General features: G+C 41.6%; 1 protein-coding gene across 6 annotated transcripts in view; it reads right to left on the bottom strand.

Moving 5' to 3' along the window:
• The window catches only part of Cdca2 (cell division cycle associated 2), a 45887-nt gene that overhangs the window by 10890 nt on the left and 8003 nt on the right, over nt 1-26994 (bottom strand). For 3 of the 6 annotated variants that reach the window (XM_021181537.3, XM_021181541.3, XM_021181540.3), the window contains 9 exons: nt 26711-26861; nt 24910-25076; nt 23251-23326; nt 18534-18862; nt 16655-16727; nt 15907-16139; nt 11032-11107; nt 9297-9382; nt 7964-8092 (listed from right to left, as the gene is read on the bottom strand). In XM_021181537.3, coding sequence (XP_021037196.1) covers nt 7964-8092; nt 9297-9382; nt 11032-11107; nt 15907-16139; nt 16655-16727; nt 18534-18862; nt 23251-23326; nt 24910-25076; nt 26711-26861 — 1320 coding nt within the window. The remainder of the gene's footprint in view (nt 1-7963; nt 8093-9296; nt 9383-11031; nt 11108-15906; nt 16140-16654; nt 16728-18533; nt 18863-23250; nt 23327-24909; nt 25077-26710; nt 26862-26994) is intronic. The other 3 variants (XM_085828731.1, XM_029469019.2, XM_021181539.3) reach the window with 3 other exon arrangements.

The raw sequence follows: 26994 nt of genomic DNA on the forward strand, positions 1-26994 counted from the left end.
TTTCTCATTCACGACTGAGCTGAAACTACTCAATTACTTTTCTGAAATGGAGCTCTGGCTTCACTTCCCACTTTGAGAAGAGTGAACTAGGGTCCCAGTGCACTTCTGGATGAGGCACCATTCCCAGCTTACACACTACTCCCCATCGCATGCCCGCGCGCTTGTGTTTCAGGGTTCTGTAATGACTTCAGATAGCAAAGTCTCCTTTACGAAGACCTTAGTTATGGAACGTCCTTGTTTGCACTAGAGGATACACCCAGGTTCACTTTCTACACATGCTGCTGTAAATTTGATAATTCCTTTCTCCTTGGAACCCAGGTCTCTTTTAACAGGCAGGAAGGTATAGCAGTGGCACCAGGGAGACTTGTTCTTCCTTATTGTCAATAGAAAGGGTTAGAAAACCCTTTTAAACGGAAAAGATTGATAAACTCATACTGATAATTCCCCTTCAAATTTAGTTAGTATTTTTTTCTTTCTTTCTTTTGAAACAGGGTCTCTCTGTATAGCCCTGGCTGTCCTCAAACTCAGCCTCTGCCTCCCAAGTGCTGATTTTAGGCATTTGTTGCTGTCGTCACCACCACCACCACCACCACGCTCCAAATTTAGTCTTAATCATAGTGAAGTCTTAATAACTTTTTTAAAAGATTTATTTTATGTGAGTCTGTGTGTGAAAATGGAGTTGCAGACAATTTGTGAACTGCCATGTGGGTGCTGGGAGTTGATTCTAGGACCTCTGGAAGAGGAACCAATACTCTTAACCACTGAGCCATCAATCCAGCCCTGGGGCATTAATTCTAAATAAAAATTGTTTATACTTTAAACTAACTTCTATAATGAGTGTCTCACACTGTTTCTTTGTATTTTTAGTCCTTAAGTATATTGTAACATATTGCATTCCCAGCTTTAAAAGCTTTATAAGGAAGTTAAATTTGATATAGCAAAATTGCTTCATTCTGATCTCAATTTTTAAGAATTCTGTTACTTACAGTCATGAAAACCATGTGCATGGCTACAAAGTCAAATCTAAAAAATAGCATCTATTTTTCCTAGTTACCCGACCCTATAGGCTAATAAGCTTACATTTTTTTTTTCTTTTAAAGTCACAGTGTGTTTGTGTGTGTACATGCTATAGCATGTATGTGGAGGTTAGCAGATAACTTTGAGGGGAACTGATTTTTGCCTTCCACAAGGTAGATCAGGTAGAACAAACTCAGGTCCCAGGGCTTGCTGACAAATGCTCAAATCAATAAACTCTGCTGCCAGTCCTGAATAATTTTTTTTAAGTAAATAACAAAAAAACCAACTGTGTATGTGTCTATTTGCATATATATATATATGTATACACACACACACACACACACATGTTCTTGTTTTCTTAGATAACGGCAGTCCAGGTATTAGAACCAACCTACCAAAGTCATCACATGCTTGGTAGGTGTAGTGGTTTGAAAAGGTATGGCCTCCACATTCATGTATTTGAATGCTTGGTCTATAGGGAATGGCACTATTGGGAGATATAGTATTGTCAGAATAGGCATGGCCATGTGGGAGGAAGTGTCTCACTGTTGGGGTGAGCTCTGAGGTCTCAGATGCTTAAGCCCAGGCTCGTAAAACACAGTTCTTTTCCTGCTACCTGCAGGTCAAGACGTGGAACTCTCAGGTCCTTCTCCAGCACCATGCCTGCCTGCACACTGACACGCTTCCCACCATGATGGTCTAGACCTCTGAAACTAAGCCAACCCCAGCTAAGTGGTTTCCTTTTTAAGAGGTGCCATGGTCATGGTCTCTTCACAGCACTAGAAACCCTAACCAGGACAGTAGGCTAACATTATTTTCATCAGTCTAGATGCTTTTAGTTTAAGATCACTGTGTTGGCTGGTCTATCCTAACTCCCTGCTTTGCAGATGGCCTTCTCCTGTGTCTGCACATGGTCTTTCCATTGTGCACAAGCACCACTGGTATTATATCTACATTTTTGCTTCTCATAAGAACAGTTAGATTTGATTAGAACCCACCCCCAATGACCTCATTTTAGCTTAATCTCTATAAAGACCATTTTAACTGCTACTTGAAAATGTGAGTTGGATGGGCAGTGGTGGCACACGTCTTTAATCCCAGCACTTGGGAGGCAGAGGCAGGCGGATTTGAGTTCGAGGCCAACCTGGTCTACAGAGTGAGTTCCAGGACAGCCAGGGCTACACAGAGAAACCCTGTTTTGAAAAACCAAAAAAAAAAAAAAAAAAAAAAAAAAAAAACCAAAAAAACAAACAAACAAAAAAAAAAAAAACAGAAACTGTGACTTAATGAGAGAGAAGCAGTAACTGTCTCTGATCCACAGCTTAAAACTTTTTTTGCTAAGTATGTAAGTAAGAATATTCTGGCATCATTCCAGAGCAGCATATGGAAGTTTTCTTCACTATTTTTTACAGCTTTGTAATACTTACTTTGTGGATAGTCTACTTTATCAATCAAGTCTCATATCCGGTGGCTGGTTTGTGCTTACTCTTCTGCCTCACAGAGATAGAATAAATGACTTTGGACACATTTCTTTTTGTATGATTGTCAGTGGGTCTTTGAGAACTCCCTAGAACTAGGAATGCAAACTAGTCAAAGGGCAAATGAATATTTGATTCAGCTAGATCTTTCCAAATTCACCTCTGCCCAGATCTGCATCACCAGAGAAAGGCTGACTGTACCTTTTTGTCCATTGCTACCAACTCCTGCCACAGGGGGCTTTCCTTACTGATGATCAAATGGTCACTGAAAGTGCACACCCAGAAAGCATTTTAATTTCTGAGAAATTTGATGCCTCTCAGATTGTCTCTTTATAAGCAAAGTCCACTCTTCTACTGTCTGTGTGCTTTAGTTTCATACTGACATGTGTATGTCCTGCCTTTCTACTGTACCAGGAGTCGGGGTTTGAATGAGATCTCTTCTATAAGTCTCTAGTCTCCAGTTGGTGGCTCTTGGGGTGGATTAGGAGGTTAGTTAGGTCTTACTGAAGGAACTATGTGATGGTGGGTTTTGAAGTTAAAAGAACACACACCATTTGGACTTAGCTTTCTCTGCCTCCTGCTTACAAATGGAGATGTGAGCTCTTGGCCTCTGCTCCAACCGCCTGCCACCATGCCTTTACTCCACCGTCTATCTTAAACTCTCTCCCTACAGAACCTAAAACCAATTAAATGCTTTCATAAGTTACCCTGGTCATGGTGTTTTACCATAGCAACTGAAAAGTTAACTAAGAGAACAGGCATTCTTAGTCTCCTATAGCTTGAAAAGCCCTCTCTTTAATTTTGAGAAATGTTGCATTTTTATTTATTCTATTAAAATTTCCTTCTTCCTTTCTGAACTCTAGTGAAGTCCCTTGGATGGGTTATCCACCTCTCCTATGATAGCCTTTCTTGTACTCTACTTTTTTGGAAGTTCCTTTATTCTCCAGGTTGACTACTATTATATATTCATATGTGCACATATACATGTTTATGTGGAGAAGGGCTGTGGTGAAAATAGATTTGATCTTTCTTTAAATACAAGCAAGCAGGAAATTAATACAATATTGAACAGCTCCAGATTAGCTTTTCTTCAACCAATAACAGTGCATGCACAATTAAACAAGCACAAAAGCATATTTCAGTATTTCCCACAACCTGCCACCTAGCACTGTACATGTATATACAAATGGCCAGGCCTCAACAACTACAAAGCCGTTCTCTCTATTATATTCCTGCTGTTGCTCTTTTAAAGATCCCTATCAGAGCACAGACACCCATTAAACCATCTGAGATGTGCCATGATGGGTTTGAGATGTGAGCATGTGTTGATGAGAGACAGCACCATGAATACCTGTATGAGAAGATGCCCCCATTGTCAGCCCTGGTCTCAGGATTAATAAGAGAAGCCATGATCTCTCTTTAATGCCTCCTTTACTGGACTATGTCCTGTTTTACTTCCGATCTGGTTTTTTACTTAAGATTAGCTTTTTATTGCCATTTTTAAAATTACCTATCTGAGCCAGGTATGGTGGCACACACCTTTAATCCCAGCACTCGGGAGGCAGAGGCAGGCAGATTTCTTGAGTTCGAGGCCAGCCTGGTCTACAGAGTGAGTTCCAGGACAGCCAGGGCTACATAGGAAAACCCTGTCTTGAAAAACCAAAAACCAAAAAAAAAAAAAACCAAAAAAAAAAAAAACAACAAAAAAAAAAACCCTATCTGATGGCACAGTCATTGTACTACAATATCCCACAAATAAGGCTCGAATGTGAACAAAATGAAAAGGGAACATGACTTGAGTGAGCAAAGGCCTCAAGCAGTCCTAGTGACCCACTGTACGCAGGTCCTAGGGGGTGGGGGGTGGGGGGGACGTCTGCAACTCTACAGGCTTCACTGACTGAGAAAAGGTCAGGGATTCAAGGTCAACTTTTAACTCTAGGTCTGATACTTCCTGGACAACTGCTTTCAATGATGCACATTTTTACTCTACACAGCTTCCTTACTGGAACCCCAGCAAGACAGTTAACTTTTGTGGACAGTTAAGTTTACCAGACCCAGTGTCTAGCTCTTCCTGCTGCCAGCTGATCTGGATGTAGAATGCTCTGCTTCTTCTCCAGCACCGTGTCTGCCTGTACTCTCCCATGCTTCCTGCCATGATAACGCACTAACCCTCTGAAACTGTAAGGCAGCTCTCCAGTGAAATACTTTCTTTTATAAGACTTGCCTTAGTCAGCGCATCTCTTCACAGCAACAGAGCTAAGACACTGACCTTCCTGACCGTGAGGAAATAGTGAATTTTTCTGTATTTGGGAACCATCCAGGTGCATCAGGATCAAGATGCAGCACTGCCCCCAGTTGAAATCATCCATGCAACACTGGAGGGGAATCTCAGCTCTTAGGCAGCTGATGATGCATCTCTGCCCTGGGATTGGTGACATGCAGTGAGCACTGTGGCCATCTGTCTACTTCTTACAGGTCAAGGGCATGGACCACTTATGAAGATCAGTGGCTCAGCAGCTTTGAGAAGTCAGATGGAGGCACACAACCACCTGCAACCTCCTAAATTTCCATTTTTATAATTATTTTTCTGTCCCCTTTTTATAAAATCCCTTTAATTTCTTTAACCTAACAAGATATGCGTGTGTGTTTCTTCTATTCTCTGAGGTCAGGCTTTTGTTTTGTTTGTAACTTATTAGTATTATTCTCTTCTCTTAAAACAACACTGGTTCCAGTCAATGATCTGATTCATCACAGACTACACTGCTGATAAGCATTCTCTGTGTGCTCCAGCTCAGTCTCCTTACCGTATGGAAATTTTTCTTAGGGACTTCAGGTGTGGTCAGGTGGGGTGCGGCAGGGCAAGGTAGTGCAGTTTAAGCTAAATCTCAATTGTTAGGCTTTGTGTAAGGGTAAGAGTTGGCTGTCAAGATTGTGGGAATTTACAAATGCCAGAATGGGGCTTTAACCTAGATGGCAACATCTGTTCTGAACATCAGGGTGGGAAAGGGGGACAGCATGCCAAACTGGTGCAGACTATTCCATATAGAAGACTTCAATTAATCTTTTTTTCAGTACTACTTCTCACGCTTCTCATCCATCGTACCTGCCAATTCTGGGCCAGAGTCTCTTGGGATTCCCACAAGCAGGCTGGTTCCCAGATCCTTCTAGTTCCTTTCCTAGCACATTCTGAACTGTAAATCTTTCCACCTCTTCTATCCGTCAACATGTTCCCATCTGCCTTGTCTTCTAGAAATTCATTGAAGGCTGTCATCTGTTGCCTAACACCCTTCTCATTGCTATTCCACCTCTACTGCTTACACTACATCAATTACAGTAATCCAGCAGGGTCTTGGGAGGGATTAGGGCAATCGAATGTTGATCCCTTCCTGAATTTTCTGGCCACTGATTTGCAGGAAGAAATATATATGCACTTTTCGTAACTGTGTTTTTTGAAGCTATAGATTAAAAAAAATCAATTTCTTTTGCAACAGGTGTCATGCATACCACTGAATGAACACAAACAGACTTTTAAAGCAAGATAATCTTTTATCATTTCCCTCAGCCTAAAAAGGAAAAGAAAGTAGAAAAAAATGCAGTTTCGTCTGATTTTGATGACTATGGGTTATTTGTGCTAATCAATAAGGAAAAGGTAATCCTTTCTGTGTCATGGAACAAGAGAGAAGATCATGGAGTTTTTCTGTGGGCTTCCTGAGGAGCTGGACTAATTTTAGAAATGATGATTTTAGAGGGTGTGTAAAACAGGCAGTTGGACATAAATTTACAAGTCAAGGAGACATGATTTTAAAACTTGAGCATTAATAACCATGCTGCATATGAAGTCACAGAAAGCAAAGGATTTACAAGGGCAGAGAGTAGAATTCTAAGGAATTCGTATGCTAAGAATGTGTGGAGGGAAAATCAACTTTTAATAACCATTGCAAGTGAGTGGTTTATTATGTTAAATGCGTTTGAAATATCCACTGTGAAAAACACTATAAAGTTTGCACTGATCTTAGTGACGAAATGACCGTATTTATTGGAAAAGTAATTCAGGTAAAATGCAAGATGAGATTCAGTTTTAGGTACCATCCGAAGCCATGGCTTTAGATGAAAGCACTCCCACATCTGTCTCGGCAGTGGTATTAGATGGCAGAAGGAATAACTAATTTGGAGCTGAACCATTGCCAGGTAGACAAGCTGATTGAAAAGGACTCAGAAATGCAATTACTACAAGAATGGATGAAATAGCTCAAGAAATTCAGGAAACTTAGGAAACAAAATTGTGGCTATCTGAGTAGTCAGAGAATCCGGTTATCATTATTGGTAGAATGACTATGTGTAAGTAAGGGATGGCGTTAAGTGGATAATGGATAGACACAGGCTCAGGTCAGAGAGGAGGCTAAGTTGGCGTTTCTAAGCAAGCATCACCAGAGGGCCAAGGGAAAGGAATGCTATTAACGATGTGTAATCAGCTAAGCACACAACAATGCCAGCCAGCACCTGTAAAGTTGGCTTCCAATCTTTCTTTAGACAGAGGCAACTGTGACCCCAGGGTGACTGATTCATTATCCCCCTGCCAGACACCAGGCAGGTACCGGCCACATGTAGCCCCCATGGCCAGTTACAAGGATTGCTTAAAGATGCAGGGCTTGGGCTGGTGAGATGGCTCAGTGGGTAAGAGCACCCGACTGCTCTTCTGAAGGTCCGAAGTTCAAATCCCAGCAACCACCCATAATGAGATCTGATGCCCTCTTCTGGTGTGTCTGAAGACAGCTACAGTGTACTTACATATAATAAATAAATGAATCAAAAAAAAAAAGATGTAGGGCTTGAGGGCGCCTTGACTGTCAGGGTTGCTATCATCATGCTGGCACGGTACAGCTTCATATCCTGAAGTAGCTCACAGTACAGGAGGTATGTGGCCCCCTTCACAGAGGATTGGTCCGTCCTACAGACACTCTTTTGTGACAATCATTCTGTTACTGTCACAAATAACAGGCAAAGTTCAATGAGTGAGTGCTTAACAACCCAGTTTGAGTGTGGCCTGACTTACTGCACCTAGGAGAACAAGACAGCAACTGATGCAGGTGCCCACGAAACCTTTCCCTCAGGATCAAAAGCATTAAAGATAAGATATGCACATCCACGAAGAATCTTAAGAGCTTGGTATGACACTTAAGTTCCCAGCACCGGGCGTTGAGGGAGGAAGGAAAATGGTGAGTGCAAGGCCAACCTGGGCTACACAGGGATACGTGGCAAAAAAAAAAAAAAAAAAAGTCGACTACTTAAGATGAGAGCAGTTCCACATGCCTACTGCTACTGTGCTGGAAGACATAAAGATTAAGCAGACACTGATGCAGAACTAGTCCCAGGTCATTAGAAAAGATGGACATAAATCCCTGTTTCCCTTATCATACAGTGAAGAAAGGTGCTGTACCATATGTATTAAATGTGAAAAGCATTCTTGCCTGTTTCTTTTTAGGAAGTGCCGTGCTTGTGTGCTTTTTTTCTTGAGATTTCTTCCTGCTCATCTTCTCTTTACAGGGCTCAGCTTGTGCAGTATATGAGTTGCAAACACCTGTAGAACTCAGCGTCTGCTATTTAAAGGAAATCAAAGAACACTGACAGTCATCGTTCACGATATGGCCCACGTTTCACTTTAACCTTTCTTCCTATGACAGGCCCGTCCTGCTTGCCCCCCACCTTCAGTACTCGGTGCTAAAACCAAGACTGGGTACCCACTCTGTCCCTGAGTCAAATCTCCTATCTACTTTTATATATTTCATTAGAGGTTCATAAACCCAAATTAAAAGAGGGAATTATTAATTAACATTCTCTAACTTATCAAGCATAGATTGAGAAGGATATTGTATTAGGAAGAAAAAAGTAGTAAAAACTAGTGGCTTATTAATTTACCAGGTATTAACTTACTGTTATTATCTTATAATAAATCATGAACTATAAGTTAGGCTAGAACATACGATTTTCATCAAGACATCCAATAATAGTATAGGTATGCTTATATACAAAGATGTAGACAAAGATTCAATTACATGTAACTTAATGAACAAAACAAAAGACATGCAGCCAATGAAAGTGATGCTTATATACTGTCAGTTGAATGCCACCATAGAAAACAAACTAAACAGTTTAAAAAGGCATGTACTAGCCAGGTGGTAGTGGTACACACCTTTACTCCTAGCACTCGGGAGGCAGACAGGCAGATATCTGTGGATTCAAGGTCAGCCTGGTCTACAGAGTTCCAGACACCAGGGCTAGACAGAGAAACACTGTCTTGAAAAACCAAAACCAAAACCAGAAAGGTATTGTACAAAGTTACTTTTTGGCTCTTAATTTTATGTGGAGCTTTTCCACATATAATAAAACTCATAATCATACAGATCTAAAACTAAATTAACAAGTAGCTTGCCTTTTATAGCAATACAGTTCTGAAGGGAAGCTCTCGTTCTAGTGGATTTTCCTAGTAGAATTAAAATCAAACCAGCAAGACATGACTGCAGGTTACAGATGAATAAGACAAAGTATTAATTCTTAACAGGACCCATCAAAAATCAGGATTTTCTCTACCACCATGACCACGAAGATTGGTTTTTTGTTGTTTTTTTTTTTGGCTTTTCGAGATAGGGTTTCTCTGTGTATCCCTGGCTATCCTGAAACTCACTCTGTAGACCAGGCTGGCCTCGAACTCAGAAATCCACCTGCCTCTGCCTTCCAAGTGCTGGGATTAAAGGTGTGCGCCACCATGCCCCGCGACCATGAAGATTTAATATAAGTATTTACCTTTCTTCTTTGAGAGGTCCGTGTAGGTCTAACAATACTGCAGATTATTTCTTCATCTTTATTTAAAGAACTGCAAGTGTTAGTGCCTGATATCAGGAAACAAGCAAAATTAGGTTCTTAGCATAAAACCAACCCGAATGACATGGTTAAAGAACAGCATAGTGTTTTTGAGTCACAGTTGCTCTTAAATGTCGTATTTAGGCACAGGCAATACAGAAGAGCAAAAAGAGATATCCAGACAGTGTTTAAAGGAGTTCATGTTGCTGAGTATTCAGACCGAGTGCAATAGAAGCACAAAGCAGAGCCCTCACCTGCACCTCAGACATGCTTGATGCTTGTAACAGCACAAAGAAAAGACAGTGGGATATGTTCAGCACTTAGAACATGGCATAGAGTCTAAAATTTACCTGTAACTTAGTTTGTTACAGTCTAAGCTCACAAACCCAGGCTCTCAGAAGGGAAGATACATGAATACACAGTTCACAATCCAAGTACTCACAAGATGGCTTTGTCAGCCAAGTGTGGTAGGCATGTCAGAAAAATCAGGAAAATTGTCTTAGAATCACAAAAGACATATACTTGGCAAGCATATGCAATGAGAATACCATGCTAATGGTGGGTAAGACTTGTGGCCATTTAGGAATGGTCCTTACCAAAAAAAAAAAAAAAAAAAAAAATGGTCTTTACAGTCCAAATCGTTTCACTTTGTCAGTTGTGAAAACACAGAACTCTATTATTGATCCTCAATAAGCTAAGAGATCAACAGCAATGTGCATTATCAACTTGAAGCAGTGAAAACTCATTTAAGTTAACTGTGGGTGACTATCAAGTATAACACTTGCAATTAAAAGAAGGGGTAACTTTTCATACAAAGTATTTGGTTTTCTTAAAATCAAGAACATATTGTTGTACCACATATGGAAATTTAAAAATAAAGAGATTGAGTTTTATGTGCTAAAAACAAGAGTTAAGGGGCTAAGGTGGCAGCTTGGTTGTCAAAGTGCTCCTTGACCTTGAGGACCTGTGTGTGATGCCCAGACCCATACAAAAAAGCCAGGTACAGGGGGTGGGGGTGGAGGAGATGGCTCAGCAATTAAGAGTATTTGCTGCTCTTCCAGAGAATCTAAGTTCAGTACCCAGCACCCACACTGGAAGGCTCACAACTGCCTGCCCAGGGAGATCTTCCATCCTCTTGTAACCTCTGGAGGTACAGCATACATACATAAACATGGGTAGCAATACATATAAATCAGTAAGTCCAAAGTTAAAAAAACAAGAAGAGCAGCCTATGGCATGAGATGCAATCCCAGGGTTGGGAGGATTCCTAGACTCCAGATCAGTAGGTTCGTAGTTTGCTGGACAACCAGCTAGTCTAATGACCAAGCTCTATACTAATGATGAAGCCCGGCTCAAAAAAGCAAAGTGGGTGCTAGGCAAGGCTGCGTGCACATTTCTAATCTCAATGCCACGGGAGAGTGGAGACAGCAGGATTGATTCGGTAAGAGAGCCCATCTCAAAGGAGTAAAAGCAGAGGGTGAGGGGCAGCACAGGACAGATAATGCCTCCCTTCATTCTCGGACATGGGAACACACACACACACACACACACACACACACGCACACGCGCACGCATACACACACACATATACTCTCTCTCCTCTCTCTCTCTCTCTCTCTCTCTCTCTCTCTTTCTCTCTCTCTCACCACACCCCACAGAAGACAAACACAAATAATACCTGGAGGAGTCTCAGAGAGTGAGGATTTACTAAGACTCAGATTTGCAAATGATCCCTGAGGTGGCTCTATGTTTTCCTAAGAAAGGAAAAAAGTACAAATTAGATCCCATTAAGTTCAGTGAATATGTAAATGACATGCCACAAAGAAAAATAATGCCTTATTTTGGTAGGAGGAATTATGAGCACAGAATAGAAATTAAAAAAAAAAAAAGAAAAGAAAAACAATAGAAAACGAGAAGGTCTAAGCTAACTAAAGATAACTTTATAACTCTGAGTGGTCACCCTCATAATGCCAATGTATTTGTTAACTGCAACCACCCCAGCAAAGGGTATTAATCACTGACTTTTTGGTTTGTTTAAAATTCCACTGTCAAACTTCTACTAAGCAAATTAAGAAACACCATCTAGTATTACAATATTTATCGATGAAATTCATGGTAAGATGGCAAAATAAACAAGATTTTAAAACCTTCTCACGCACACATTAGCAACTTGACAACACACCTAAAAGCACTAGAACAAAAGGAAGCAAACTCACCCAAGAGGAGTAGACGGCAGGAAATAATCAAACTCAGGGGCGAAATCAACCAAGTGGAAACAAGAAGAACTATTCAAAGAATCAACCAATCAAGGAGCTGGTTCTTTGAGAAAATCAACAAGATAGATAAACCCTTAGCCAGACTCACTAGAGGGCACAGGGAAAGCATCCTAATTAACAAAATCAGAAATGAAAAGGAGACATAACAACAGATCCTGAAGACATCCAAAACACCATCAGATCCTTCTACCAAAGGCTATACTCAACAAAACTGGAGAACCTGGATGAAATGGAGAAGTTCCTAGACAGATACCAGGTACCAAAGTTGAACCAAGATCAGGTTAATGATCTAAACAGCCCTATATCCCCCAAAGAAATAGAAGCAGTCATTAATAGTCTCCCAACCAAAAAAACCCCAGGACCAGATGGGTTTAGTGCAGAGTTCTATCAGACCTTCAAAGAAGATCTAATCCCAGTTCTTCACAAACTATTCCACAAAATAGAAACAGAAGGTACTCTACCCAACTCATTCTATGAAGCCACAATTACTCTGATACCTAAACCACAAAAAAGTCCCAACAAAGAAAACTTCAGACCAATATCCCTTATGAATATTGATGCAAAAATCCTCAATAAAGTTCTTGCAAACCGAATCCAAGAACACATCAAAACAATCATCCATCCTGACCAAGTAGGTTTCATCCCAGGGATGCAGGGATGGTTCAATATACGGAAATCCATCAACGTAATCCAGTATATAAACAAACTCAAAGACAAAAACCACATGGTCATCTCGTTAGATGCGGAAAAAGCATTTGACAAGATCCAACACCCATTCATGATAAAAGTCTTGGAAAGATCAGGAATTCAAGGCCCATACCTAAACATGATAAAAGCAATCTACAGCAAACCAGTAGCCAACATCAAAGTAAATGGTGAGAAGCTTGAAGCAATCCCTCTAAAATCAGGGACTAGACAAGGCTGTCCACTTTCTCCATACCTATTCAACATTGTACTTGAAGTCCTAGCCAGAGCAATTCGACAAAAGGAGATCAAAGGGATACAAATTGGAAAAGATGAAGTCAAAATATCACTTTTTGCAGATGATATGATAGTATATATAAGTGACCCTAAAAATTCCACCAGAGAACTCCTAAACCTGATAAACAGCTTCGGTGAAGTAGCTGGATATAAAATTAACTCAAACAAATCAATGGCCTTTCTCTACACAAAGAATAAACAGGCCGAGAAAGAAATTAGGGAAACAACACCCTTCTCAATAGTCACAAATAATATAAAATATCTTGGCGTGACTCTAACTAAGGAAGTGAAAGATCTGTATAATAAAAACTTCAAGTCTCTGAAGAAAGAAATTATAGAAGATCTCAGAAGATGGAAAGATCTCCCATGCTCATGGATTGGCAGGATCAACATTGTAAAAATGGCTATCTTGCCAAAAGCAATCTACAGATTCAATGCAATCCCCATCAAAATTCCAACTCAATTCTTCAACGAATTAGAAAGTGCAATCTGCAAATTCATCTGGAATAACAAAAAACCTAGGATAGCAAAAACTCTTCTCAAGGATAAAAGAACCTCTGGTGGAATCACCATGCCAGACCTAAAGCTTTACTACAGAGCAATTGTGATAAAAACTGCGTGGTACTGGTATAGTGACAGTCAAATAGACCAATGGAATAGAACTGAAGACCCAGAAATGAACCCACACACCTACGGTCACTTGATCTTCGACAAGGGAGCTAAAAACATCCAGTGGAAGAAAGACAGCATTTTCAACAAATGGTGCTGGCACAACTGGTTGTTAACATGTAGAAGAATGCGAATCGATCCATTCCTATCTCCTTGTACTAAGGTCAAGTCTAAGTGGATCAAGGAACTTCACATAAAACCAGAGACACTGAAACTTATAGAGGAGAAAGTGGGGAAAAGCCTTGAAGATATGGACACAGGGGAAAAATTCTTGAATAGAACAACAATGGCTTGTGCTGTAAGATTGAGAATTGACAAGTGGGACCTCATGAAACTGCAAAGCTTCTGCAAGGCAAAAGACACCATCAATAAGACAAAAAAACCACCAACAGATTGGGAAAGGATCTTTACCTATCCTAAATCAGATAAGGGACTAATATCCAATATATATAAAGAACTCAAGAAGGTGGACTCCAGAAAGTCAAATAACCCCATTAAAAAATGGGGCTCAGAACTGAACAAAGAATTCTCACCTGAGGAATACCGAATGGCAGAGAAGCACCTGAAAACATGTTCAACATCCTTAATCATCAGGGAAATGCAACTCAAAACAACCCTGAGATTCCACCTCACACCAGTCAGAATGGCTAAGATCAAAAATTCAGGTGACAGCAGATGCTGGCGAGGATGTGGAGAAAGAGGAACACTCCTCCATTGTTGGTGGGATTGCAAGCTTGTACAACCACTCTGGAAATCAGTCTGGCGGTTCCTCAGAAAATTGGACATAGTACTACCGGAGGATCCAGCAATACCTCTCCTGGGCATATATCCAGAAGATGTCCCAACCGGTAAGAAGGACACATGCTCCACTATGTTCATAGCAGCCCTATTTATAATAGCCAGAAGCTGGAAAGAACCCAGATGTCCCTCAACAGAGGAATGGATACAGAAATTATGGTACATTTACACAATGGAGTATACTCAGCTATTAAAAAGAATGAATTTATGAAATTCCTAGCCAAATGGATGGACCTGGAGGGCATCATCTTGAGTGAGGTAACACAATCACAAAGGAACTCACACAATATGTATTCACTGATAAGTGGATATTAGCCCAAAACTTAGGATACCCAAGATATAAGATACAATTTGCTAAACGCATGAAACTCAAGAAGAATGAAGACCAAAGTGTGGACACTGTGCCCCTTCTTAGAATTGGGAACAAAACACCCATGGAAGGAGTTACAGAGACAAAGTTTGGAGCTGTGATGAAAGGATGGACCATCTAGAGACTGCCGTATCCAGGGATCCATCCCATAATCAGCTTCTAAACGCGGACACCATTGCATACACTAGCAAGATTTTGCTGAAAGGACCCAAATATAGCTGTCTCTTGTGAGACTATGCAGGAGCCTAGCAAACACAGGAGTGGATGCTCACAATCAGCTATTGGATGTATCACAGGGCTCCCAATGGAGAAGTTAGAGAAAGTACCCAAGGAGCTAAAGGGATCTGCAACCCTATAGTTGGAACAACATGATGAACTAACCAGTACCCCGGAGCTCTTGTCTCTAGCTGCATATGTATCGAAAGATGGCCTAGTCGGCCATCAATGGAAAGAGAGGCCCATTGGACTTGCAAACTTTATATGCCCCAATATAGGGGAATGCCAGGGCCAAAAGAATGGGAATGGGTGGGTAGGGAAGTGGGGGGCGCTATGGGGGACTTTTGGGATAGCATTGGAAATGTAATTGAGGAAAATATGTAATAAAAAATATTAAAAATTAAAAAAAAAATAAAACCTTCTCACATAATTGTAAGAAAGTAACTATTGTTCAAAGAAAAATATGACAATTTGAAAAAACCCCCCTTTCATACCAGTTTGCTCACATGTCTTTCTGATATTTAACTGGAAATGCTCAATTTCACAAAGCACCTTTGCTGCATGGAATGAGATGATTACACAGCCTTTCTGTCTTACTTGGAAAGTTGCATACAAAAATCAATATTATAGTTTGCTTAATTATATGGCAGAATTCCTTTGCAAAATGACTACTTTATGGGAAAGTTTTAGTGACAATTGAAAGTTCTTTAACGTCGGGCTATTGAAACAGTGTGTTCGTTCCCTCTTGAGTGGAGGCTGAGGCTTTATGTGTTTCAAGACTGGACACGGTTTATCTAAGCTGCTAAACTGTCAGCACTCAGTTGTTGATAAGCCTCTACTGTCCTTGGAATCTTGTTAGGATACAGTACTGTCACCTTTTCTTTCTGATACTGGTCATTTTTCTTCCTCTCCCAAGCCCCCGAATTTGATTGAAGATTTACTAAAATGTTTCTACCACTACATGTTTTTTTCTCCATCTTACAAAATAAGTTATTTCAGTTCTAAGGTGGATTTTTTTTTTCATATTTTAATGTCTCAGACATCTGTGGTTTTTCTTAGTGATATAAAACAGGTACATCTTATAACCTACAACACTTAGGTTTCATGAAAGTACTGAACATAAGAGACTGAAATATGGCATGTCATCTGACCTTCGTAATTTCAAATCATAATTTTCATGCAAAATAAAGTGAAACCTGATGAAAATAGGAACAAGCTTTTTCCTGGGATTTTCCACACTTACGAGGTTCTCCTCCTTGTCATCAAAGTTTGGCTGAAGAAACTGCTCATGAACAGGGGACTGCAGGGGACTAGTAGTTTTTACGGTCCTTGGGCGAACAGGTGTTCCTCCTTTGCACAATGGAGTATTGGCTGGTAAAGACTCATCAAACACTTCAGGGCTTAAGTCCTCTCCAAAAGTAACTCTCTTCCTCTTCCTCGGATTCAGACAGCCTGGTGTTTTACAGTTTTCTCTACCTATAGACAATAAATGAGACTATGTTGAAAAATTAAGCTGTTTTTCTTACCTAAAAGGCATATACTAAAATGTCTGAATGTGGTACATTCAGCTATTTGTACAATAACACAATTTGTAGAGAAAATTCAAATGGGTGAAAACCATACTTTTAACTAAAATAGTACTGATTGTCAAAACAAGGTCATTATTTCAAGTGTTAATAAAATCAGAGCATCTGAAGTTCTTTACAAGTTCTGCCACTAAGTAAAACTTTGTGTGTATATGTGGTGCTGGGGATTAAAAACCCCATCCCTCACCCATGTCAGGCAGATCATCTATCTACCACTGAACATACCCCTCAAGCCAAGATCAACTGAGGCTCTGGAAAGACACCTTTCCCTTCCCATTGTTCTCCATTCCCAAGTCATTTCAGACACAGTGAAGCATGAGCAGATTGTCAAAAACCTGATGCATTATAGCAAGTTCTGAAAAGAAAATAATACCCTTAGTTTAAAAATAACTGTGAGTAACATACCTGCTCTTCCTTCTTTGCAAGAGTTTGAAGGGCATGGGATCAGATGAGCCCCGTCATCACAGAGGTTGAATTCCTAATCATAATAATGACCAATCAAAGATTTTACTCCTTTTATAACATTAAAAGTCACTAAAAAGAATGGGATTGCTGAACATTTTTTAAGAGTATCTTTATTAATTTTAGCTTAAAACACCATGCTGAAAAGGACCAAGTAAAAGCCTCTCTCATCTTTCATTTCTTTTTTAATATTTATTCTTAAGTGTATGAATATTCTGCCTGTATGTACAGATGTGTACCACACGTATGTCAGCTCTTTTGTGGAGGCCACTGGATCCCCTGAAGCTGCCATCACAGACAGCTGTGAGCTGCCATGTGGGTGCTACGAACTGGGCCTGTATCTTCTATGAAAGGAGTAGGAAGTGCTGTTAACCGTTGAGCCATCTTTCCAGCCCCTGGCTTCTATATTTTAATAAGTAGTATTGTGAGCCAACATTGAGAATAGAAATTACTGAGTAGGGGTTAAAATCATCCCATTTTGATCTGGCAAGCTAACCAATGTGCGAGTAGCTAAAATTACGGTGTATTCTATTAGGTGTCAGATCAGGCAGGCTTCAGGGTCCAAGCACGAGAACTGCGCTGACATAAAAAGACACAGCAGGTAACTGATGTCAAGACGGAGCTTTGCCAGAAGCCTGAGACCAGCACTTTTAACAAGCATGGAGTTTCCGCCTCAATTACCATCTTCTTGAGCAAGAAATCTCTGTCTGTGTTTATCCAAAAGATTAGAGAGTACACAGTATAAAGGAAGAGACGCTATAAGCCTGGTAGAAGAGAGCCAGGCCTGCAGGGGATCACCACCTGCACTTTAGTCTCACCCAGAACCCTACCCAGCCCATGGTTGTGAGTACTGCTCACAGTCCAAACTATAACGCCCCCAAGAACTGCTCTGTCCCAGTCAAGCCTCCTAGTCAGCAAGCTTTGAAGTTAGTCCTTCAGGGAAACACACATTCTGTCCACTAGACGGGAGGATATGCACAACAAACCACACAATATTCCTATAGACATGCCAAAGCTACCTATGGAGCCGCTTCCAACATGCTACCTATTTCCTAGCAGCTCCCTCCTGCCTTAGGTTACTGCACTCACAGAAATATGGATGGCTGAAGAGGCAGGTTAGACCCTGTACTGGCTAGTTTTGTGTCAACTTGACACAGCTGGAGTTATCACAGAGAAAGGAGCTTCAGTTGAGGAAATGCCTCCATGAGATCCAACTGTAAGGCATTTTCTCAATTAGTGATCAAGGGGGAAAGGCCCCTTGTGGGTGGGACCATCTCTGGGCTGGTAGTCCTGGGTTCTATAAGAAAGCAGGCTGAGCAAGCCATGGAAAGCAAGCCAGTAAGAAACATCCCTCCATGGCCTCTGCATCAGCTCCTGCTTTCTGACCTGCTTGAGTTCCAGTTCTGACTTCCTTGGTGATGAACAGCAGTATGGAAGTGTAAGCCGAATTAACCCTTTCCTCCCCAACTTGCTTCTTGGTCATGGTGTTTGTGCAGGAATAGAAACCCTGACTAAGACAGACCCCATGTCTGGAATGAATAAGCTACAGACTGAGGCACTGATCGTGAACTAGAGGCACTGATTGTGAACTAATTTGGCAATGCAGTTAGTTATAATTTGAATTAACTTTTAGACTTCTATAGTCTACCTACATTGAATTCTGAATACTAGTCTAATATTACTTGAAAACAGAACCAATCTCAGAATAGTACTGTGACTTTAAAAACTGGCAAACAAGTGAGGGTTTCCCTGCACACCACTGTGACACATGGATCTCCCTTAGTACTCTGAACTCCTTCACTTTAGGAAGCGTGACTCTTACCTTTCCATTCTCTGAGAACAGCTTACCAGGTTTCTTCAACACAGAACGAAGCACAAAGGTCTTAGCGGAGGGGGTGCTGCTCCCACACACAGGAGTCGCTGGAGACCTGGTGGCGGTGGTCTTAGCGGAGGAGGTGCTGCTCCCACACACAGGAGTCGCTGGAGACCTGGTGGCGGTGGTCTTAGCGGAGGGGGTGCTGCTCCCGCACATAGGAGTCTCTGGAGACCTGGTGGCGGTGGCTGTGCCTGAGCTCAGTGGTGTTACAAGTGTGTCAAGTGGAAGAGCATCAACTGATCTCGTGCCCTCTACACAGTCAGTCACTGCAAGTCCTTCAAGGAAAGGAAGATGAGACTGTCCAAATCTGCTCCTTCCAGGCACAAGATACTCACAACACTTACCAAGACGGTAATACAGTATTTAAAAATTCCGCTCAGAAGCAGGAGGGTGGACAGTTTAAGGCAGCTGAGGCTGTACAGTATGATCCTGTTTCACAAACCCAAGTGCTAGCAGTATTGCTTAGTGGTAGAGTGATTACCTAATGTCTTGGTTAGGGTTTTACTGCTGTGAACAGACACCATGGCCAAGACAACTCTTATAAGGACAACTTTTTTTTTCCCCCCCAGACAGGAGGGTTTCTCTGCGTAGCCCTGGCTGTCCTGGAACTCACTCTGTAGACCAGGCTGGCCTCAAACTCAGAAATCCGCCTGCCTCTGCCTCCCAAGTGCTGGGATTAAAGGCGTGCGCCAATACCGCCCGGCTAAGGATAACATTTTATTGGGGCAGGCTTACAGGTTCAGAGGTTCAGTCCATCATCATCAAGGCAGAAGCATGGGAGCACCCAGGCAGGCATGGTGCAGGTGGAGCTGAGTGTTCTATATCTTCATCAGAAGATTACTAGAAGACTGTCTTCTAGGAAGCTACGACAAGGGTCTTAAAGCCTACGCCCACAGTGATACACATACTCCAAAAAGGCCACATCTCCAAACAGTTCCACTTTCTGGGCTAAGCATATACAAACCATCACAGCTAACATATGCTAGGATCAAACCCTAGCAACTGAAGATGGAAAGGAGATTCAACTCTAAAACTCCCTGATTCACGTGGACATGAACACAAGACAGAGAAGTAGCACTGGTCACGTCATTTACTACAAGGCTATCACAAATAAAGATAAGAGGTTTTGGCTCCTGGGTCGGAGGATGGGAAAAAATATTGGGAATGAGCCTTGCACTGCAATATAAAACTAACCTGAGCCAAACCTTGATAATGGTAATTGAAATGGTAACCATTTTACTCCTCAAGATGGAGGAATTTCAATATGTAAACACAGTGGGAGTGAGAGGAGGGCACGAGGAGAGAGAGTATCAGCCCACACAGAAGCTGCCCGCCAAACGCACCGGCTCTACATTGGCAAATGCAGGGAGTTAAATCTGAACTCTACTCAGCAGTGAGGCAGACACAATCTGACATAAAGGGAAAACCCTGTATGACATACACACTAAGACATCATTTGTGCTACATGAAACATGTTCTAGCCATCTAAATCTGTAGGCATGTTTGCATTGTGTAAAGGTTTATCCTTGTGTTATTCAATTGCTGATTTTCCTGCCCTCGTTTTGTTTCAATCTGGATGCAGCATTGTAATGCTTATATCAAGAATTTCTAGCCAGGCGTGGTGGCGCACGCCTTTAATCCCAGCACTCAGGAGGCAGAGGCAGGTGGATTTCTGAGTTCGAGGCCAGCCTGGTCTACAAAGTGAGTTCCAGGACAGCCAAGGCTATACAGAAAAACCCTGTCTCGAAAAACCAAAAAAAAAAAAAAAGAATTTCTTGAGTTTGTATAAACAGTTTTTTATCATTTACTCTCTGCCTTGTCAATAAATACTGATAACTCGATGGTTGGGCAGAAGAAAAACTAGGACAGAAGGTTCTGAAATCCAGGGAGAGAAAGACACCCCCCCCCCACAGAGAGAGAGAGAGAGAGAGAGAGAGAGAGAGAGAGAGAGAGAGAGAGAAGGTTCTGAAATCCAGGGAGAGAAAGACACCCCCCCACACACACAGAGAGAGAGAGAGAGAGAGAGAGAGAGAGAGAGAAAGAGAGAATGTTTCAGACCTGTCATGAGGATGAAGAGATGAAACAAGGAGACACCAGAAGAACATCTGAAGCCCAAAGACCCAGATCGATGATAATATGCAAGTATCATGGGATCATGGCTGGGAGGTAGCCAGATTAGCATAGGGGTTATTATAGATCATTTAACTCTCTAGCTGTTGATATGCAGCTTGAAATAAGTCTTGGTTTCTCTGTGTAGTTACGGGGGAGTAGCAAGGGTAAAGAAATACAGCTGATGGATTAATTCACTGTTGACACTTATATTAAAAATAATTCACTTTACATAAATCATGATTCTCAACTTTCCCAATGCTACAACCCTTTAACACAGTTCATGTTGTGGTGACCCGACCATAAAATTATTTTCATTGTTATTTATAACTGTAATTTTGCATACTATATGAACTGTAATATAAATATTTTTAGTTGGCCAAAGAGGTTGCGACTTACACACAGGTTGACCACTACTGAGCTAAGAGAAGATCAGCAAGGGAAGGTGTGCTGAGGCATGATTGCTAAGGGAGGTGCGAATTGCCTAAGCAGCAATGCTAAGCACTTGGCACGCAGGAGCAGCAAAGCCATCAGCAGGCCAACCTCTTAGTAGCACCACAGCAGACACAGAGACCACTTGACAGGACTTTCAGGCAGAGAAGCAAGAGGCAGGAAGTGGAGAAGACAAGGAAGAGAGCAGGTGCATTACATAGGCTTCTTTTAAAAGGCATTACTTAAATTTGTGTTAGTGTCTGTACATGTGTAAAAGCACATATGTGCAGGAGCCTGCAGAGCCCAGAAGTGCCAGATTCCCTTGAAGCTCAAGTACAGGCATCTGCGAACCACCAACCCAGGTGCTAGGAGCCTCTAGGTCAGCAGACACTCTGAATGGCTGAGCCATCTCCTAGACTAACAAAGAACTTTCTAACCTGTCTAACCCATGGAGAGGTTCAGCAAATAACCAGGCAGTTTGAAATATTAGACTACATTAACAAAACCCCACTGCTCATGCCCAGAGCATCGATTCTTCCCCTGTTCTGGGTAGGATTAAGTGGAGTGCTTAAAGGCACATCGGCCCTTGTTATGATGTTACCACCCTGATGGATTGTAGAACTGGGTATCAAGTAAAATGACGTTAAGTCTCATGAGGATGAAAAAGATCTGCCAAGAAGGTGGCAGTACCTTATTTTATCTAGGTGACAAACATAACCTGGCCCTGTGCCTTATCTGCGCAGGAAGATACCCATCTACCTTAGAATCAAAATCAAAAGCCCGAGCAGATATCCACTGCAAGAAAGGTGAAAGAAATTCAGTTTGAAGCTGAAAGAAAGCTCCAGGGAGAAATTTAGATCATTAAGAACTAATATAAACAAACAAACAAAATGGGGACAGGTGGAACAGAAATAGGTATCGAAGTTCAGGAAACACAGAAACCCCTACTTCCTCTTACCTTACATGAGACATTGATGGTTTAAAGCAAAAACGACAACACGCATGCATCACAACCATGTAAATGTGTATGTGTAAAAAGGACTATTAAGTCACAGGAAGGAAGGAAGGAAGGAAGGGAGGGAGGGAGGGTGGGTGTATCAGCAAGACACAGGGTGTATACGCTTGTGTGTTTTATGTACAGCTATGCATATGGCCAAAAGGACCTATAAGAATGTGTGTTGGAATCCCAGAGCAAGAGAATAAGACAGAATGAAGTATAGCTCAAAAGATAGTAAATACTAATGCATTAACACAGAACTTTTAATACAAAGGAAATGAAAACAAAGCTTACGGCAAAATAGTAGATGTAAATCAAGCCATATTAACAGTTACTTGAAACATTAATGGGCTAAAGGCAGGGTGATCCTCACACTTGCAGTCCCAATGATTATGAGGTAGAGGCAGGATCATTTGGAGTTCAAGGCTATCACAGGCTATGGTAGTGAGTCAAATGCCAACCTGGGCTACACAAGACTGTCTGAAAACACACATACACGTACGCACGCATGCACACATGAATAGTAACAACAAAACACAGATTGGATATAGTGCATTGCTAGCAGTCTTAGGCTCTACTTTTATTCCTCCCACCGCAGCCCCAGTAAAACAGAATCTCATTGTTTCCCACGATAGCTTGACACTTAATTCTCCTGCTTCAGCCTCCCGAGTACAGGGATTACAGGCATGTGCCACAAAGCCTTGCTGGCCCCATCCTTATACTGCTAGTATAGTAATATACATTATTTTACTATTATCATACTATTATTCCACAAGTTTGGAAGTGCATCACTAATTTTACTTTAAAAGTTAAGAAATGTTTATTGATGTGAGTGTGTACGTGGGTCCACATGAAGGAGAACTTGTAAGCAGTCTTCTACCATGCGATCTGAGGGACTGAACTCAGTTGTCAGGTTGGCAGAGGCACTTTCTCCAAGCCATCTAACTCAACTCATACTTTGTGATAGCAGTAAAACTAAAGGACAGTCAGCACAGTGATCCCCAAACACTTACAGTCCCCGTAACACAAGAACCACTTTCCCTCATTTCAGCTTATAGACACACTCATCACAAGTGTCTATGAATGGGGCAACCTCTGTCTGCACCAAGGAAAACACAAACTTACCCTGGGAAGTCTCCCTGAGCTCTGGAAGGGGAGCAGCCATACATCCCGGCTGGGCTGAACCGATGTCAGGTGACTTCTGGGAGAAAAGATGAAGGAATCAAAAGCAGAACATTCATTACTAACTTACTGCTGATACTGCCTTTATGGAGATTTCAATAAGCACTGCGGATAACTGAAAATCTGTAGTTCAACTGATCTCATAGCAGGCATAAGTACACAGGAATTAGCAACAGAGCACTCATCCTAACAGCATCCTGAACATTCCACAAAATGATTTTCAATCCCAAAGAAAACTTTATGTAATTCCTTTTTGTTGCCCACTGAAGCCTAGAGAGCTGTGCTATATTATCCTCCTCTAAACAGAAAATGCTCGGGCTGGTGAGATGGCTCAGCGGGTAAGAGCATTGACTGCTCTTCCAAAGGTCCCGAGTTCAAATCCTAGCAACCACATGGTGGTTCACAACCATCAGTAATGAGATCTGGCGCCTCTTCTGGTGTGTCTAAAGTCAGCTACAGTGTACTTATGTATAATATTTTTTAAAAAAGAGAGAGAGAGAAAATGCTCAAAAAGTATATCCACATTAATTCAGAAATTAATTTCTTCTTTGTGATTTATGTCTAATGAATCAAAGTTCTGGAGAGAAACAATTACCATTGCTTCTGCCAAATGATCATTTTTTATTAACTTGAATAAAGCAGAGAGAAGTAGGACCATAAGCCAGTTCTTATGTTATAAGGACTGTAGAAATGTTTGGGGACCATTATGCTGACTGTCCTTTATTTTCACTGCCATTGCAAAGTATTAGGTGGGCTACATGGCTTAGAGAAGGTGCCTATGTCACCCTGACAACCTGAGCTCAATCCCTAGAATGGAAAACAACACAACTCTCCTCTGACCTCCACTCCGTGACACTCAATGAAACCAAGCTCTGATGGTGGAAGGCACCTCTTCTGAGAGGGAACAAAAACCTCTGATCACAGAATGAAGACATAAAACAAGAAGAAATGGTCATGTGACCCCACAGCTGCACAAAGGTCACCAATTCCAGGAGCAGTCTTTGTCTGACTTTAGTAAAATTCACATAGGTTTTTGCCTTTCCACAATCTTGACAGACTTTAGGTTGTCACAATCCAGAAACATTCCTAATGCTCCTTGAAGTACATAGAGGAGCAAAGATGAATTGCAGAAGAGCCAGCCTCACAAGCCGTCTCACGAAAGACTGGGGAGGCAAGGGCAGCGTGGACCTGGGCAGGCAGCACTCCAAGTTTCAGGAACTGATACTCCAATTGGTACCTAAATAATCTGCTTAGGGATTTCAGGGCACAACTGCAGACCTAGCATCGAACCATCATGTAGAACACCTCATGCTGAAGACCCTCAAACTTTACCTTCCCATAAAAGTGATCAAAAACAACCAATCTTCCCAGCAAAGAAGCCAGTCACACATAAATGTAAGATGCAACAGGAACACATGCATGCATGCATGCACACAAAGGCATACACACACACACACACACACACACACACACACACACACTCATCTGAGAGCCATAGCAGCAATGTGGTAAAACTAGGAACTCATATCACTGGTCTTTACAGTTTTCAACCTGCCTATGCAAAAAGCTACAGCTCCATTTATGTGTGGAAACCACAATTACCTCAGCAAGATCTGTGGAGGCACCCCCAGCACATGCTTTGTCAGCAAGGGCTTTGGTGCCACTGAGATAAATGTCAGGGCTGTCCTGGGAGGATATTCTCCTCCGCTTTGAAGAGGAGTTTACAGGGAACCCAGACTGCTGATATTCAAGAAGATCTTCTTTTCTGGCTATATGCACAAAACAAAAATAGAAACAAAATGACATGGGGATAAATATTTTCTTTTATATTCATCATTTAAAAATATTATCCATTATACAAAAAGAGTGCCAGTTTAGTGTTTGCATGTACATCATCAGTGAAAACAAAATTCCACCCCATTTCAGTCAAAAAGGGACACTGAAGGCAGGTATGGTGGCACACATCCATGCAGTGCCAACAGAAGGGAGGCTAAAAGAAGAGACCAGCAAGTTCAAAGCCAGCCTGGGCTACAGAGCAAACAGGAGACTGGCCAGGGCTGCACAGTGAGACCCAGAGAAGGCTGAGGAAAGCAAGCAGTGCTGCCTGCGCTCACTGTCACAGCTCAGTGCAGCTACTGAGTTAACGCAGCCTCTGCAAGTCCCATTAGAGCCAGCTTCCTCACCTTCCCAACTTGGGACTGAAGATCAGTGTCTCTTCTCTAAGAATCCTCTAGAACCTCAGCTCCACATTGGCACTTATAAGACATACAGCCTTATAGACTAAGCAGCACCAGGTTCTCAACCCCTTCAGGGTACAGCCAGCAACTGCTGTGGTACCCAGCCCCTAGCATGCAAACCAGTCTAACAAACCCCTCTTCAATCCGTTTTCATTCCCTCCATTCCACTCCTCTAGAGAACCTGAGGATCCTGCCCTTGGTGCATCGGCCTGCAAACCACAGGCTGGTAAAACCTGAGAGACAGTTAGGTTCTAATTTGATTATACTTGATTTTTATGCAAAAAATGCAAAAAATAAAACACACACACACACAAAAGGAGAGAGAACACACAATTGCAATGTGTTCAGTTAATTCAATGTATAAAAGGATTTTACTGACATAATTACAAAAATGAAGTAAAAAAGTTAAAACCTGGACAACAATTGAAATAACAGGTAACTTATAAGCTGCAGAGCAGGCTCCCCACACAGGCTCTGTATCCTGCAGCAGATGAACTGGAGTCTGCTAAGTGTCAGAGGGTAAAGTAGCGGGACTCAAGAGAGCCAGGGCTTCGTCAACTGCTGAAAAAGCCAAATACTAAAAAGACAACCAAATGAATGATATGGACTTAGTGAAGAATATAGCAGACTATCAACATACTAATCAGACTAGACAAATTTATGGTTAACACAAGGGTGGGATATTTATACATGTTTTTGCAAAGTTTAACAATAATTCTATAAAAATCAACATAAACCTAAATTTGCCACAAGCCCTTTTTGACGTCTGCCTGGCATGAGTTAATTGGTCCCAGCCTTTTAAATTTCAAAACAATTATTGCCTTTTAAAATTCAAAACAATTTTTAACTATGGAAATAAAGGTATACGTTTTTCAACAGACAGCACAGGTCTTGATGTGACTCAGCTGTAAACCACTTAGGACATCTGAGGCCTTGGGGCTTGACCCTGAACACCACCAAGATAAAGTAAACTACAAATAAATAAACAGAACAAAGCCCTAAAACCAGAAATTGAGATTTCTATGTGAAATACTACAAATTTTAGCTATTAGTCTCCATTTGCAGAAACAACTACACTCTGAAAACACTGTTTTCATCTTGTAGAAGTGAATCCCTTTGGCATAAAGCTCATTTTGATAAATACCAGGTCAACCCCTTCTACTTACTCAAATCTGATATCCTAGCCTCTCCGTCTGCCTCTGCTGCTGAGGGACTGCTGGCCGTCTTCTTAGTTTCCTGTATGGAGTGAAAAGCTGACCGAAAAGCAGACATTCGCTCTCTTAAAACACTGGCATTTCGATACAGTCTTGGGCTACCCTGTGAATGTATAAAGCACAGAAGCATTACAAACCAGTTTCTTAGCTGGGCCTATCACCGCTGACTCCAAACCAAAGCACACGAGAGGTTTATGAAGACAGGTTAGCGTGGGAGAGCCTGCTTTCCTCAGATA

Source organism: Mus caroli, unplaced genomic scaffold, assembly GCF_978045245.1.
Source record: "Mus caroli unplaced genomic scaffold, Mus_caroli_1 scaffold_12, whole genome shotgun sequence".
Lineage (NCBI taxonomy): Eukaryota > Metazoa > Chordata > Mammalia > Rodentia > Muridae > Mus > Mus caroli.